Source organism: Rhinatrema bivittatum, unplaced genomic scaffold, assembly GCF_901001135.1.
Source record: "Rhinatrema bivittatum unplaced genomic scaffold, aRhiBiv1.1, whole genome shotgun sequence".
NCBI lineage: Eukaryota > Metazoa > Chordata > Amphibia > Gymnophiona > Rhinatrematidae > Rhinatrema > Rhinatrema bivittatum.
This window is the reverse complement of record NW_021820755.1, coordinates 5,255-21,917: the sequence shown is the minus strand read 5'-3', so window position 1 is coordinate 21,917 and position 16,663 is coordinate 5,255. Positions and strand designations below refer to the sequence as shown.

Genomic DNA, 16,663 nt, shown 5'->3' with positions numbered 1-16,663 from the left:
CACCTTCTTTTAATTCTTTTGGGGGGAGATGAAGATGGGGTGCAAATCAGTCCTGCTGGCCCCTAAGGTGTTTCCACTGGCTCTAGGCTGAATACAGACAGTGAAGGTTAAAGCTATCTGGCTGAACTCGCCCATATATTCAGAGCCACGGCTAAAGCTGTCCGGAGAACGTTAGGGGCGTATATTCCGGGGGAGACTTGTCCCACTGAATATCGGTGACAAGTTAGCCGGACAACTTGTCCATTCAATGCTTTTCTGAATATTGACCTCTTTCTCTAGCCTTGATGCTTAGAATTAGAAAACGTTTTCAAGACATCTGTAAAGTCATATTAGGTTTTAAACGGAAGAGCCCCTCTCATTTGCATTAGGAAACCTTCCTATGTACTCCCTGCTACCTCGTAATACAATACCTCATTCAATGAAGCTTATTTATGACTTCATTTATAATGTAAAGGTTATGCTTTCATATTGCACTCATGACCCAGATCTCAAGTTTTTAAACAGGAAAGTTCTGAATTTAGCAATTGGAGCACTCAGGATGACCCTGCCCCTTCAAATTTAGAAAACAGTTAAAAACATGGCTCTTTCATCAAGCCTTCCCAGATTAACATTCTGATCCCCTTCACCTCCACAGACCCCCGGTAACCCCCCCCCCCCCCCCGGTATAATTGCATTTGTGTATAACGGTATAATCATTTAATTGTATAACTGCCTCCACCTCCTACCGATTCCTGGCTCCATTTGTATATTATATATAGTATATTATGTGCTCTTACACATTTAATTAACCTTGTTACTGTTCCTCTCGCCTTCTCTCCTTTTCTATCTTAGTTTGGGGTCTCCCCTTCCGACCCCTCATTCTTAGTTCTCCCCCCCCCCCTGTTATTTGTATTTTCTACCTATTTGTTATTATGTAAACCGATACGATGTGTATTTTAAAGTCGGTATAGAAAAGCTGTTAAATAAATAAATTACAAATCAACAAACCTTTAATAAACCAAACATGAATTGCTTTTTGTGTACAGAACAGGTTTAAAGGAAGCCTGAAAGACGCAGTTTAGTAAAACGTTTGAAATTCTTGGACAGTTCTACTGCAAAATGAACCCAAGCTTCTACCCAGTCACTCTGCTAACTCTCCTCCTCACGTCACAGGAACTCCAGCATGCACGTGTACTGCAGTCTTTTGAATCCTTTGTTTTTAACATTTTCTTTCCTTGCTTTCAAAGGCAAGGCTGTACCTATTCATGGCTCCGTGCCGACAACAGTTTGTGCGAGCCAAGGCACTGCAGGGCTGGGTCTCTGCTCTCTGGAAAAGGCAAGCTGCGAGGTCAGAAGCAAGCCCAAAACCCCACGGTGATCCCTCATTAACCTGATGCAGCTTTTCAGACAACACAGGTTTCCTTTCTTTAGGTTTCTATTGTCATCTCTGGACAGTTCTTAGATTGACTGGTTCAAAGAATGTGGCTTTCTCCAAAATCAGTTCAGTTACCAGAACTCTGCACTTACAAGCTCTACGCTCAAACCACTGAAGCAAGTCAGTGAGATTTCTCAGCTGGTACGTAAGTCTCTGCTGTAGAGAGCAAGAGGGAAGAAAAATTCAGATAATAGCAGCTCAGTCTGTTAGCTATATGCTCTGAATAATGCAAATTACAAATCCAAATCAAACAATACGCATTTAAAACCCATGTAATCAGGTGCCAGTACACATCTCTGTCATCCTGAGTGCTCCAATTGCTAAATTCAGAACTTTCCTGCTTAAAAACTTGAGATCTGGGTCATGAGTGCAATTAGGAATTCAAAAACAGCAATTTTGCCTCCTATTACTGACATGTGTAACAAAACAGCATACAGCTCCCTTTTACCAAAAACGTTCTGAATTTACCAACCCAACCAGACAGGGTGACAGTGTGGATGTTCATTGGCTCTCACAATGATGAAGGGACCACCGCTGCAGGTGATGATGCTGGAATGGCTAAATGGATCAAGGGGCTTAAATTGCAAACAGCTACAGAAAGGGCAGCACTGTACACAACCACAAGTCTGGAACATGAAAAAGAAAGCATGGATTTTAATCATGTGACCAATATTCTGAACAGGCTCAATTCTACCATAGTATTTCTACTCAAATTTGTGCACGGCATGATATGACACTGTGAATATGTACACACACAGAGTTATTTTAATTGGAGACATACGCATCAGATCCAACAGCATTGTACAACTATCACGGGTGGAGAAATCCCAGGCATTTAAAAATTGACACCTGCCACTGGTCTGAAAGGCGCCACCGCTGTGGTTGGGCACAGGCAGAGCCACTTTTGCTGTGGTGGACGGGAAAAGCTGCCTCTGCTATGACAGGCTGGGCCTGAGAGGACCCTGTCTGCTGTGCTTCTCCTCCAGTGGTACAGGGCCAGGAGAAGCTGCCTCTGCGAGCCTGAAATTCGAAGAGAACCACAGCAGCTCAGGGTGGCCGTCTGCCAGCACTGCAGAGAGGCTGGAGAGGTAAGAAAAATAAACAGAAAACAGCAAGCGAACAAAAAAAAACTACAAATAGCCAATCAAAAAGGGACCAGAAAAAAAATAGAAAACAAAATGCACAATTGGAAAATAGAAACCCAAAATACAGACAAGCAACCCCACTGCCCAAAGCCAAAAAAGTAGTTAGAAGAAAAATATTTTTTTGCTCTTCTAAAATATTTTGGCTGGTGCCCAGGCTTTCAAAATATTTTACACTCCTAACAATATTTCCCAGAAGGCAGTGAGTACTTTCTACAAGTTAATCTTTGGGACAGTTGGCATTTGTAGCTGGCCCAACAGGAAGAATGGCCACCATCACTTACGTAGGGCCAGGATGCAGGGAGCGAAGAGAGACATATAAAAAATGTTTTAAAAAGCATTAAAAAATCCAAATCTAATGTTACACAAAACATTTAAAAACAAGAAAGCAGGACAAAAAAAGGTAAAAGAAAAGAATCCAAAAATCAGAAAAAAAAAAAGCAAGCCCAAAAATACACAAAGCAAAAAAATATTTCTGTCCCATCACAAAAAAACCAAAACAAAACAGAACTTAAGAGCCAAAAAAAGGAGACATGGAAAAAATCATTTTTTGTCCTGGTTCTTAAACATTTTGGCTGGGGCCCAAGTTTTCCACTCCTGCTAATCTGCATTTACTATCGGAAGAGAGGACTTTTCTGAAGGACCTCTGAAGCAGAATCAAACCCAAGTACTTCCCTGTGGAACTGAACTAGCTTCCTGTGAACGCCTTTCATGGCTGAGGTGTTGGGCTTCTTCCGATAGCGCATTTCTTTTATCAGTTTGTCGGCTAGGTAGTGGAGCCAGAGGACGTTGGAGTGCGGATGGTACCCTGACCAGTTATTTGCATTCTCCTGCCTCATGGAGCGATAGACGTCAAATTGATAGTCTCCCTGCCCTTGGAAAAGTGCCTCGTCCGTAGCAATGTCACAAAAGACCGTGAGGCCATCTTTCTCCAGTCGGGACAATGTGTAATCAATGATATTGGCTTGAACACCCTGTGTTGGGATCTCAAAAGTTGAGCCATGCAGATTGTACCTTAGAGTTTTGACAGTTGTTCGCTTCACCAAGATGTTCCCCCAGTGAAGATCCCGGTGCTCGAAACGCAAAGCCTCTTCCGCCACAGCCAATGCTACAGTCACTTGATGCAGAATACTCTTTGCAGAATTCACTGATGACAATTCGTCTCTCATATTCTCCAAGTCACTGCCTCCAAATTCAAACTCTAGAATGATGAAAAGCTGATCATTTCCAAACAGAGCTGGATTGTCGTTTTCAGAACCTCTGCTTTTGTTATAGGTGTCCCAGGCTTGGAGAAGATATTGTGGATAAGAACCTTTAACACAGTGGACTGAATGCAGTTTTATGAACCCATCTGTGCTGTTCTCACTTTCCTCACATAACAGACTCAGTTCCCTGGAAATGATGATTTCGGGAAGAATTTCCCCAAAGTTCTTTTGGGTCTCTCCATTCACCGTGTCACTGCCCTCAATAGGAATAATCTTGAGAGCCACATGATTCCCATTGCTGATGGTTTTAAAAACCTCTCCAAAGACGCCCTCGCCAATCTTCTCACACTTGCTCATTTTGTTTTGTGGAATGCACTCGGAAAATGAGATTGCCTCAGTCTGCTGGCACTCTTCAAAAACCTTTTCCGCATCAGTAAGAAGTTCCTCACAAAGTGATGAATACTTCATTGGTGTCAAAAGACTCATGGAATGTCTTGGTAAGGTCTGACACCTATTCAACTGCTTCCCCAAAGGGGTGATGTTAGAAAGCTGTGAATATGAAGTTATTGGAGCACCAAGGTAGCTTCTCTCAGTGCTTGTGCCTGTCAATTCTAGTCTACATGTCTCTACGCGAGCCTCCACTTTCTTCTTCTTGTGTAAAGACAGAGTAGCCCTCAGTCGAGTCCAATATTGCAGGCCTGAGGTATCCTGGGAAAGATTCTGAAAGGCAGAGGAGTTCAACGAGGATGAATTCAGAAGACTGAATTGTGCATCCCTGCTCTCTGTGATGTCGTCATCCGGGATTACTCTCTTTTCAGCACGCTTCCTGAGCTTGAGGCCATACTCTAGCAGTGAGCCCTGTTTATGATTATTTTTGAAGGAACAGTTCTGCTCCTTTTCCTTGACAGTTTTTACTGCTGCATTTGTTGGGCGGGTTCTTGTTCGCTTTCCCCATCTCTTAGAGCTGAAACCACTGATGCACACCTTTCGCCCAGTACCAATACAATCAGAAGGTAATGCTCTTTGACCACTCCTGACCATCTTCTGAGAGACTGTACTTGTATAAAGCAAGGAGTCTGTCCTTTTGCAATGCTGCTGTTTCAGCAATGGGCTGCTAACTGTAGCTTTCTGACTATCAATCAGCAAAGGCTTCATCCTCACGGAATTCACAGTCATTTGAGGAAGTGTCCCCATTCTGTTGTGGCTTCTTTTTGCACTGCACACATCCAACTTCTTACAGTGGCTATCTTGATCACCTTTTCCCACTATCAACCCTTCGTTCTGAGGGAGACCAGCTTGTTCTTTTGTTCCATGCCTTGCACTTCCAAAGGAAGCTGGAACTGATGTATTTGTGCTGAAGTGGTTCATCTGTTGCAAATGCTTAAGAATCTTGGGGTTTATTTCAGCAATTTTATGCTTGTCCTTCCAACATTCTAACAGCCTTGACATCTCTTGACCAGAGGACTGAGCTAGACTGATGCTAACACAGTTCTCCAAGGCCACCACTGGTTGAAGATATCCTTTTTGTTTGTTTACAAATAGTACTTCTGCGTCTCTCTGCACATAGCCAGAGCAATACTGAAATGCTGACGACGAAGTTCCCTTTTCCTCTGTAGAAATCTCTCCCTCCTTCCCCTCTAGGTTCAATTCTTGGGAGAACAGCTCTGCACTACAGGAAAAAACACTGCCGTTACCATGACCAGCAGTGCTGCTGGCAATAGAAATGACAGACTTAGAGTTAGACAAACTGCAGCTTTGTCGTAGGAACTGCTCTGCCCTCAGCTGAGGTGGATTTTGAGAGGATGAATGGGTAGGAGAATTCATATTCCAGGACCCGGACACCGACTCTGTACCAAAACTGTGCAAGATGCTCTCCTCCAGGTCCTGGCTGAAAGGGACGAGCCTCCTGGAAGGTTTGGTGGCCAGAGCGCCCGCCCTGGATGACTGGGCCGGTGTACTGCATAGGAGGGGGGGTTTGTTGATGACTGCATGAGCCTTCGAGGGCTTTCTCCCCTGCGAGGACCAGATCGCATTCGAGCAAGTGCCGGGGGAATCGGGCATTAGGCGTCTCTCTGCCGGCGGCGGCCGGTCCTTCTGACTGCTGCTTGTCAGCTTTAGTGTTTGCGTTTGCGAGTCCCGGGCTTTGAATCTCCTGCGATTGGTGATAAACTTGTCCCGAGGCGCGGGAAGAAGGAAGGGAAGGCCACCCCGATCCGGGGCAGGGGCATCATTCTCTTTCCCCTCCTCCTCGGTCCCTTGGTCCGCCCGGGCGCTCCTTTTCCTCCGGGCCCGGAGCTTCATCGCCCCCTGGGCCTTCTTCTTGCGGGGGCCGGCTCGGCTGCCATCGGCCGGGCTCTCGCCTGCGCGCCCGGGTCTGGAAGGGCCGCTCCCCTCGCCTTCTTGCTGGGCCGGTAGTCGGGGTCGGCGAGCGCCTCGCAGGAGGAGGCGGCGCTCCCCCTCGCCTTCTTGCTCGGCCGGTAGTCGGGGTAGGCGAGCGCCTCGCAGGAAGAGGAGAAGGAGGAGGAGGAGGAGGAGGCGGACGAGCTGGTGGAGAAGACGTGCTGCTGGCACTGGGGCGAGAGCCAGCGCTGCGCTTGCACCCGGCGGTAGAGCTGCCGCCTGCCGTACGTGCGGATCACGCCGCCCCGCCGGCAGGGTCCCGAGGCTCCGTACATGTCGGGGCGGGGGGGAAGGGAGCCACTACAACCGCCGATCCCGCTCCACTCGGCTTCCGCTTCCGGCCTGCGCACGTCGGGCGCGGGCGGAAGTGGCGTCACCGCGCGAGGCGGCGGGGAGGGCGAGGGCGGAAGTGGCGTCACCGCGCGAGGCGGCGGGGAGGGCGAGGGCGGAAGTGGCGTCACCGCGCGAGGCGGCGGGAAGGGCGGAAGTGGCGTCACCGCGCGAGGCGGCGGGGAGGGGGAGGGCGAGGGCAGCGTTCCGGCCCTAGGTGGGTGCGGGGTGGTGCCGGTGCCCTCCGTCAGGTCCCCGCTGTGGATAAGGCGGGCGGAGGATGGCTGAGAGCGGATTTTATTTATTGGGAGGGGGGGTTGCACGCACCCTCCCCGGGGACGTAGGTTTCCCGCTGGATGCGGGCTGTGGAGAGTTGGGGGGGGGGGTTAGGTCTTTGATTCGCAGCCGAGGTCTCTGCTCCCCCAGCTGAGAACTGACTGCGAGGGCTGCGCTAAAGGAGGAAATATAAAATAGGAAGGGGGGGAGGGATGATTCCCCCCCCCAGGGTGGATTCCGGTGCAAGCGGAGGAGCGGGAGAAAACTCCAGCCGAAGAGAAATTCCACCGAGGCGCCGGGCCTCGAGCATCCCTGGCCCCTGCATACGCCTGGATCGGAAAAAAAAAACCAAAACCAACCCTCCAGATTTCCCTCTGTTCTCCTGTTACCCCCCCTCCCCCTCCTGAACATGTGGGGTGCTTAGTAACATACAAGAAAGCGGCGCGGAAAACGGGCGCCCGGGGGGGGGGGGGGAGTGTCCGCTTTCCTGTGCCGCGAACGGCCACCTCTCCTGGGCGCACCGTGCAATAATTAAACGAGGGACCGCGCGAAAAAGGAGGCGCTGGGGACAAACGTGCGCCTTCTCCGCAGCCGGCACCCAGGCGAGGTTGGCCGTCAGCAAATGGACGTGCACTTGCATGTGATGAGCGCTATTAGTTTCGCATGGTGTTGGATGCACATCCCAAACCCGTGTTCAACCAGGGGTTAAATAGTGCTCTCAGCTGGGCGCACTGTTTTGGATTGGCCTGGCAGTAAACGATGACAGATAAAGACCAATCCAGTCAGCCTAGCAGGGATTATATGCACATCTTCCAAAGTAGATGAATTTCCCATATAGAGCCCTTTAGGGTTTGCTATTGCAGCTTAGTGTAGATTTCTCCATGCCTTCCGGAAGCGTGGTGTAACCCTTTCACTGCTGCCTTGGGTTGCAATTGTTACAAGCTGGTGATCTGACCAAATCTTTCATCTCCCTTACTATGAACTGGCATGAAAATATTCCTGGTAAATCTCAGTACCTGGATTCTCAGGTGCAACTGTGTATGGGTAGTTTTGGTGGGGCAGTTTCCATAGGGAATGTACGCATGCACTTTCTCTTTGAAAGCTGGAATACTTATGTGCATATTGGATTTAAATTTATGCGGTCTGTTATAAAATTACCTCCTAACAATAAAAAATGGTAATTCAAAGTATCCATTGCTCTCACAATCGCTGCACAAGTGTCACCCAGAGCAAAGGGAAGGACTTGCTGACTGCTGTCATAGAACTGTGGCATGTTCCTGTCGTACCTCTGTGCACGCAGGGATCCTCAGTTTGCTTCTCCAGCCCCACCTAGCATTTTATTCACACAGCTGCTGCTAAATAATACAATACTTGACACTCAATTACTTCCAATCCACCAACAGTGGGGGCAATCCTAATATCAATCACATCAACTAACCCACACTAAGAAAGTTTTTCTATTTTTATAATTTTTATAAATTTTCAATTATTTATAAATAATTAACTGGCTTCATTACACTTGTATGTCCTACTAAAGTGTTTAAAAATCATTGAAAGGTGTAAAGTGATGCTTCATAGAACTTCAGGGGCACTATCCAGTGTACCTTGCTTGGTTTTTTATTTCCTCCTCAGCACCACCATCCACCTTATAGTCCTTTAATTGTTTTTTCAAAAAACTTCTTTTTTATTTGTTTTACTATTTTTCTATATTCAAAAACTTTTTTTTATAAATGCAAGTGTGAGCAAACAGTTTAAAACAGAGGAACTCAGGTCGCCAACCCGTCATTCAAAAAACGGAGCCCAATCTCAAATATCACTTATCTCCAATTCAAATCCTCAGGCTTCGGTGTAATCCTTAGCGGCGTCTGCCCCAACAAGGCCAGGTTTGGAATTGCTTCTTCATCAGGGGAAGCCACTTGATCGCTACACATCCCAGCTCGACCTTGTCCGTTATTTCAGTCCATTAAAAAGCTCGCAAAGCGCTGCTCAGTCAATGCTCCTCTCGAAAAAATAACGGAAGAGGTCGAGCTGGGATGTGTAGCGATCAAGTGGCTTCCCCTGATGAAGAAGCAATTACAAATTAATCATAGTACGGTAACAATTTAATACAATAAACTATGTGTGTAAGTCAAGCTTGTCTGTTGGGAACATATTAGGCGGTTTGAATTTAACATTAATATGCATTTGTGGGTTACAAGTAACAACTTCTAGTTTGGTGCGTCCTTATCAATCAACTGTTTTTCTCCTCTTTATCTTTGTAAAGATAATATAAGTTAATGGCTCAAGTATTTATTTTATCTTGTGCTGCTACTTTAAAGGAAACGGTAATTGGCAGCAGCCTGCGTGACTGCAAAAGCACACAGTACACAGACAGGCTGATCTAATAAAGCCGTGTGGAAAACGGGAACGCACTGTTGAGCGCCTGCTTTCCTAACGCGCTCCCAGGCACCTCTCCTGGGTACGCGATTCAGTATTTAAATGGGTCGTGCTGCCAAGGAGGTGCTAGGGACAAATGTGTGGCCCTAGCGCCTCCTGGGCAGTGGGCGCCCAGGAGAGGTGGCTTTTCAGTGGGTTAACACGCTCAATTTTACGAGTGTCCATTGCCCTAACCTGTACACAGCTGCGGTTTAGGAAAATGGACACTCGTTAATTAAACGTCCCTTTTCCTAAGCTGGCCACGGGACACTTTAAACCTTTCACGGCACACTTTAAACCTTTCCTAAGCTGGCCACGGCATACTAAACCTTTCACGGCACACTTTAAACCTTTCCTAAGCTGGCCACGGCATACTAAACCTTTCACGGCACACTTAAACCTTTCCTAAGCTGGCCACGGCACACTTTAAACCTTTCACGGCACACTTTAAACCTTTCCTAAGCTGGCCACGGCACACTTTAAACCTTTCACGGCACACTTTAAACCTTTCCTAAGCTGGCCACGGCACACTTTAAACCTTTCACGGCACACTTTAAACCTTTCCTAAGCTGGCCACGGCACACTTTAAACCTTTCACGGCACATTTTAAACCTTTCCTAAGCTGGCCACGGCACACTTTAAACCTTTCACGGCACACTTTAACCCTTTCCTAAGCTGGCCACGGCACACTTTAAACCTTTCCTAAGCTGGCCACGGCACACTTTAAACCTTTCACGGCACACTTTAAACCTTTCCTAAGCTGGCCACGGCACACTTTAAACCTTTCACGGCACACTTTAAACCTTTCCTAAGCTGGCCACGGCACACTTTAAACCTTTCACAGCACACTTTAAACCTTTCCTAAGCTGGCCACGGCACACTTTAAACCTTTTGGTTCCTCCGACTTAATATCGTAGCCATATCAAGTTGGAGGAAGTACAGAAAAACAGTATTTTCTGCTTCTCTGTACACAGGGCAGGCGTTAATTTCTGAGTGTAAAAATGCGCAGGTCGGGCGCACGTTCTTTTTTGGATTTGGGGAGAATAGCTGATAGCCTCGTCAACATGCATTTGCGTATGAGGAGCGCTATTAGTTTTGCGTGGGGGGTTGGACGCGGGTTTTGGATGCGCTAATGCCCTTATGGAGTAAGGGGTTGTGGACGTGCGTCCAGGCTCGGGTTAAACAGTGCGTTCGACCTGATCACAAATAAGTTATTGGGATGGACAGAATGCAGATATGGCAATCTCGTAAGCTTTCTTGTTCTTCGGAAAGTGGGATAAAAAGAGTTGGGAAATAAAGAGAGAAAGTCTGACAAAATTTCAGCAATCAGTGATCTGACATTACTAGTAGTCGATTGGAGGGAAACTAGTAGAAAGGGCTCTTGGGTGTCTAAAATTTGGCCTCTAGTGCCTGCTGCACTGCAGGGTAGTCGGGGCATGGAGGAAAGTGGCTGAAGAAAAGAGGAAGACAGACTGGGGAGGAGGGGAAGGGGGTAAGCAAAAAAAGATAAAAAACAGAGTTAAACTGAAGCTTTGATGATTTTTTTGCCCCTGGCTTCTGAGAATTTTGATCGGCATCCAACTTTTCTGTTCCCGATGGACTGATTCATTCTTAGTTTTGCACCTTATATTTATTTATTTATTTGAAAGGACATATTGTCTACCTACATTTCACAGATTCACGGGGGGGGGGGGAGTACATATAAAAACATTCCTGATAAAATCAACAAAACAAACACACATAAAACACAGAAGAATAATAATGCCCAGCCTCCATAGAGAAAGAACCATCAGTTACGTTAAAGCTTCACAGCTAAAAGCTAATTTGAACAGATGGGCTTTCGAAAGGCCTGGAAATAGGATGATAATCAGAGTGGCCCAGGAGGCAGATTCCTAAAAAAGGGGTCCAACAACTGAAGAGGCCCTTTCTCATCATCTCTAGATGTGCAAGCTTTACTGACAGAACCTCTAATAGGTTTTTACTTGCTGACCACCTTGCATCTATGGACTTTTTCTTTCTAAAACTAGTGAAATAAGAATCTATAAACAAGTTGCAGGTGAGATCTTTTTATTGCAATAACTTAATACATGTGTGACTAGGTTCAAGAGCTATTTTGAAAGCTTGTCGCAGATGTTTTAAGTTAATCCAATAAAAAGATATTGCTGACAACTTCTTAACCCTTCTTTATATGTATTTACGTGGACAACATGCAATGAGCACACTAAGGCTAGGGCAGCAGAATGTGAGGGTGGCTGATTGGCTGGGTACTTAAAAGACCTGGAACTTGAGTTCATAGCCCGGAGGTTTAGATAATTAAACTGAACAAGTTTCCCCCCCACTTCCCCTAGAACAATCTACGACAACACAGAACAAGAGTGTAACCGTTCCTCCTGTCCTTACAGTGCTCACCAACCACACAGGTAAATGCACTGTACTGGAAGACCCAGTAGGATCCAGTATAGCTTACTGGGTTCTTACAGGATCAGTTATGTGCTCCGTCTCTTAACAAGGGGCTGTTACCAGCTCTGTACCATTTGTTCTGTCTGTACCAACGTCACATCTACAATAGGATGAGAGGGTCTGGATTAAGGAGCAGAGCAGCTCTTTGCGCTCCAGCCTCACCCCATCCCGTCCTCCTGGGATTTGGACGGGCTGGAGCTGGAAGCAGAGGGCTGTTCCCTGTGGAGTGAAATTCAGTACAGACGAGAGGCTGCAAATCTGTAGCGGGTTTGTGGCCCTATGCACAGGCCTGGAGTGCCTATTGGCAAATCTAAGCCTGGGCTTGTGTCTTCATGTGAAAGAGGTAGGGGAAGTGGGCATGGGATAGCATTTGTATGTATGAGAGAGAAGGGATTGGCACTAGATGTATGTGACTGGAAGGTTAGAGAGGATGGAGATGCAAGGGAGAGCAGGACTGGATCAGGGCAGGATTCCACCTCCCTCCATCTTAGATTGCTGATCCTCCCCAGTTTAACTTCCCCCCTTTTTGATATTCCCAATCACCCTTCCCATCCCTGCCCAACATAAGACTTGCCATACTGGGTCAGACCAAAGGATCCTCAAACCCAGTATTTTTTCAAAAGTGGCCCATCCAGGTCACAAGTACCTGGCAGGATGCCAGGGGTACATAGATTCCCTGCTGCTCATTCTAGGGATAAGCATTGGATTTCTGCCACTCTGCCTTAATAATGGTGAATGGACTTTGCCTCCAGGAACTTGTCCAAAACTTTTGTAAACACAGCAACACTAATAGAATTCACCACATCCTCTGGCAACAAATCCCAGAGCTTAATTATACGTTGAGTAAAAATATCTTTTCTCTTCTAGTTTTAAATGTATGACCTACTAACTTCATTGTGTGTCCCCTGGACTTTGTACTTTTATAAAGAGTAAATAACTGATTCACATTTATTTGTTCCACTCCACTCATTATTTTATAGACCTCTATCATATCCCCCCATAGCTGTCTCTTCTCTGGGCTGAAGAGCCCTAACCTTTTTAGCCTTTCTTCATAGGGGAATTGTTCCATCCCCTTTATCATTTTGGTCGCCCTTCTCTGTACCCTTTCCAATTCTGCTCTATCTTTTTTGAGACGTGGTGACCAGATCTGCACACAATACTCAAGATGAGGTTGCACCATGGAGCAATAAAGAGGCATTATGATATTCTCGGTTTTATTTTCCATTCCTTTCCTGTTTGCTTTCTTGGCTGCTGCTGCATACTTGATTAGAAGATTTCAGTGTATTTTCAACGATGACACCTAGATCCTCTTCCTGAGTGGTAGCTCCTATTGTGGAACCTTGCATTGTGTAACTATAATTCGGGTTACTCTTCCCTAAGTCCATCACTTTGCACTTGTCCACATTAAATTTCATTTGCCATTTGCATGCCCAGTCTCTCAGTTTTGCAATGTCCTCTTGCAGTTTCTCACAATCCTATTGCAATTTAGCAGCTTTGAATTTTGTGTCTTTGCAAATTTGATCCAGGTAATTTATAAATATATTAAAAACACTGGGACCAGAATAGATACCTGGGGCCCTCCACTATTCACCTTTTTTCATTGGGGAAATTTACCATTTAGCCCTGCTCTCTGTTTTCTATCTTTTAACCAGTTTGCAGTCCACAATTGGACACTGCCCCCTATCCCATGGCTTTTTAATTTCCTAAGAAGTCTCTCATTAGTGACTTTGTCAAATGCTTTCTTGAAAACCAGACATACTATATCAACTGGCTAACCTTTTGTGAGGCAAGAATTCCCTTGGCTAAATTCATATTGGCTTTGTCCCATTAAGCTATGCTTATCCATATGTTCAGCAATTTTGTTCTTTAGGATAGTTTCTACCATTTTGCCTGGCACAGATGTCAGACTCCCTGGTCTGTCGTTTCCTGGATCACCCCTTGATCCCTTTTTAAAAGTTGGCGTTATATTGGCAACCCTCCAGATGACGTTATTGATAGATACTTTGCTGCCTGGTGTGAAGGTGGCAGACCTCACGCGTCATCTAGATAGGATTATAGACAGTGCTGGGGAGGAGCCAGCTGTCATGGTACATGTGGGCACCAACGACATAGGAAAATGTGGGAGAGAGGTTCTGGAAGCCAAATTTAGGCTCTTAGGTAGGAAGCTGAAATCCAGAACCTCCAGGGTGGCATTCTCTGAAATTCTCCCTGTTCCACGCGCAGGTCCCCAGAGGCAGGCAGAGCTCCGGAGTCTCAATGCGTGGATGAGACGATGGTGCAAGGAAGAGGGATTCAGTTTTGTAAGGAACTGGGGAAATGTTTGGGGAAAGGGGAGACTTTTCCGAAGGGATGGGCTCCTCCTTAACCAGAGTGGAACCAAGCTGCTGGCACTAACTTTCAAAAAGGAGATAGAGCAGCTTTTAAACTAGAACAAGGGAGAAAGCAAACAGTCACTCAGCAGTGCATGGTTCGGAGAAATGTATACTTGAAGGATACAAATGAAACTGGAGAGTTAGGGCACCCCAACAGAGAGGTTCCAATAAAAGCAAACGTAGGCCATGTACCTATATGTAAAACATCACCTGAGCTAAAGATTTCCAAATTATCCCTAAGGACAATAAGTAGATCTGCAGCTCTAACACTAAATTTTCAAAAGGGAAACTGATAAAATGAGGAAAATAGAAAAAAACTGAAAGGTGCAGCTACAAAGGTTAAAAGTGTTCAACAGGCATGGACATTGTTTAAAAATACAATTCTAGATGCGCAGTCCAGATGTAGTCCACGCATTAAGAAAGGTGGAAGGAAGGCAAAACGATTACCGTCATGGTTAAAAGGTGAGGTGAAAGAGGCTATTTTAGCCAAAAAACATCCTTCAAAAACTGGAAGAAGGATCTAGCTGAAGAAAATAGGATAAAACATAAGCATTGTCAAGGTAAGTGTAAAACATTGAGAAGACAGGTGAAGAGAGAATTTGAAATGAAGTTTGCCGAGGAGGCAAAAACTCATAATAAAAACTTTTTAAAATATATCCGAAGCAAGAAACCTGTGAGGGAGTTGGTTGGACCGTTAGATGATCAAGGGGTTAAAGGGGCTCTTAGGGAAGATAAGGCCATTGCAGAAAGACTAAATGAATTCTTTACTTCCATGTTTACTAATGAGGATGTTGGGGAGATACCAGTTCCGGAGATGGTTTTCAAGGGTGATGAGTCAGACGAACTGAACTAAATCACTGTGGTTCACAGTGTCAACATGTTTTTTTTGTACTACGTGTATAATGTGAGCGACGCCTTCAGTACACGACTGACACTGTGAACCCGGACTGGACACAGTAGATTTCTCTCCCGCAGTCCCTGAAGCAGGCACACAGTGCCGAAACATGGCCAATGTCGGGCGGGCGGATCCGATCCCATGAGAAGACACAGAGGCGGCAGTCTTGATAAGTATATGACAATAACAACGGACAGGTGGGTCAGACAAGCAGCCAGGGAGAAGGGATTTTATAAGTAAAAAGAAAAATCAATATAAAGTGTGAATAATAAAGAGTAATACACGGGGCAAATGAGAAGGATAACTAAAAAGTGGTTATCCTTGAACAGAGCCACCGTACAAAAAAAGACCACCGAGCAAGGTTTTCCCTTGAATCAGTGGGTGTTGGAGAATTGTTTGTGAAGGGAAAGAAGTTAGTAGGTGCATAATTAATTGCATCAGTGGCAATAGATTTTCTTGTGGCCTAATTTGGCCTTTGTTGGAAACAGGATGCTGGGCTTGATGGACCCTTGGTCTGACCCAGTATGGCAATTTCTTATGTTCTTATAAATAAAATAATCACAGCAGGATAGGCAAAACTGTACATCCTACATAGATTGAAACCATTACTAACTACCAAAGATTTCCGTATAGTCCTACAATCTTTATTTTACGCAAATATAGATTACTGTAACTCCCTACTACTAGGACTCCGAACCTATCTATTAAAAAAAATGCAGCTACTACAAAATGCAGTGGCAAGACTATTAATTGGAACCAGGAAATTTGATCTCATCACACCCTCGCTTACAGCACTGCATTGGCTGCCGATACAATACTGAATCTATTTCAAAGTTTAAACCTTACGCTTTAATATCATCCACAACGATAACCCAGGACTAATTGGCATGAGGCTTCAAACATAAGCACTGCAATGAACCCTTGTGTCAAAAAACAAAGGACTATTAACTGTACTTTCATCCCGAAGCACACACCTAAAGCAAATAAATGATCACAGGTTCTCCTTAGAAGGACCTAAATTATGGAACTCAGTACCGGAGACAATTTGACTGATCCCAGGAAAAAAGACGTTTGAATGTGAATTAAAAACATGGCTGTTTAAAAATGCTTATAAACTAACTTAAATGCTAACCGAATGAAGAAGCAACAATATCAACAACAAAAACAATACCAAGTAATGAGAGAACATGGATTTACCCAGGGCAAGTCTTGCCTCACAAATCTGCTTCATTATTTTGAAGGGGTTAATAAACGTGGATAAAGGTGAACCAGTAGATGTAGTGTATTTGGATTTTCAGAAGTGTTTGACAAAGTCCCTCATGAGAGGCTTCTAAGAAAACTAAAAAGTCATGGGATAGGAGGCGATGTCATCTTGTGGATTACAAACTGGTTAAAAGACAGGAAACAGACAGTAGGATTACATGGACAGTTTTCTCAGTGGAAAAGGGTAAACAGTGGATTGCCTCAGGGATCTGTAGTTGAACTATTGCTTTTCAATATATTTATAAATGATTTAGAAAGGAACACATTGAATGAGATCATCAAATTTGCAGATGATACAAAATTATTCGGAGTAGTTAAATCAGAAGCAGATTGTGATTAATTGCAGGAGGACCTTGCAAGACTGGAAGATTGGGCATCCAAATGGTAGATGAAATTTAATGTGGACAAGTGCAAGGTGTTGCATATAGGGAAAAATAACCCTTGCTGTAGTTACATGATGTTAGGTTCTATATTAGGAGTTACCACCCAGG

At 45.2% G+C, this 16,663-nt stretch overlaps 1 protein-coding gene across 1 annotated transcript; it reads right to left on the bottom strand.

The window, feature by feature from the left end:
- Positions 1 to 967: 967 nt before the first annotated feature.
- Positions 968 to 6,086, bottom strand: LOC115082084 (serine/threonine-protein kinase haspin-like). The gene has a single exon (XM_029586350.1). It carries the CDS (start codon positions 6,060 to 6,062, stop codon positions 3,171 to 3,173), a length of 2,892 nt encoding a protein of 963 aa, XP_029442210.1. The 5' UTR covers positions 6,063 to 6,086; the 3' UTR covers positions 968 to 3,170.
- Between the last annotated feature and the right edge of the window lie 10,577 nt (positions 6,087 to 16,663).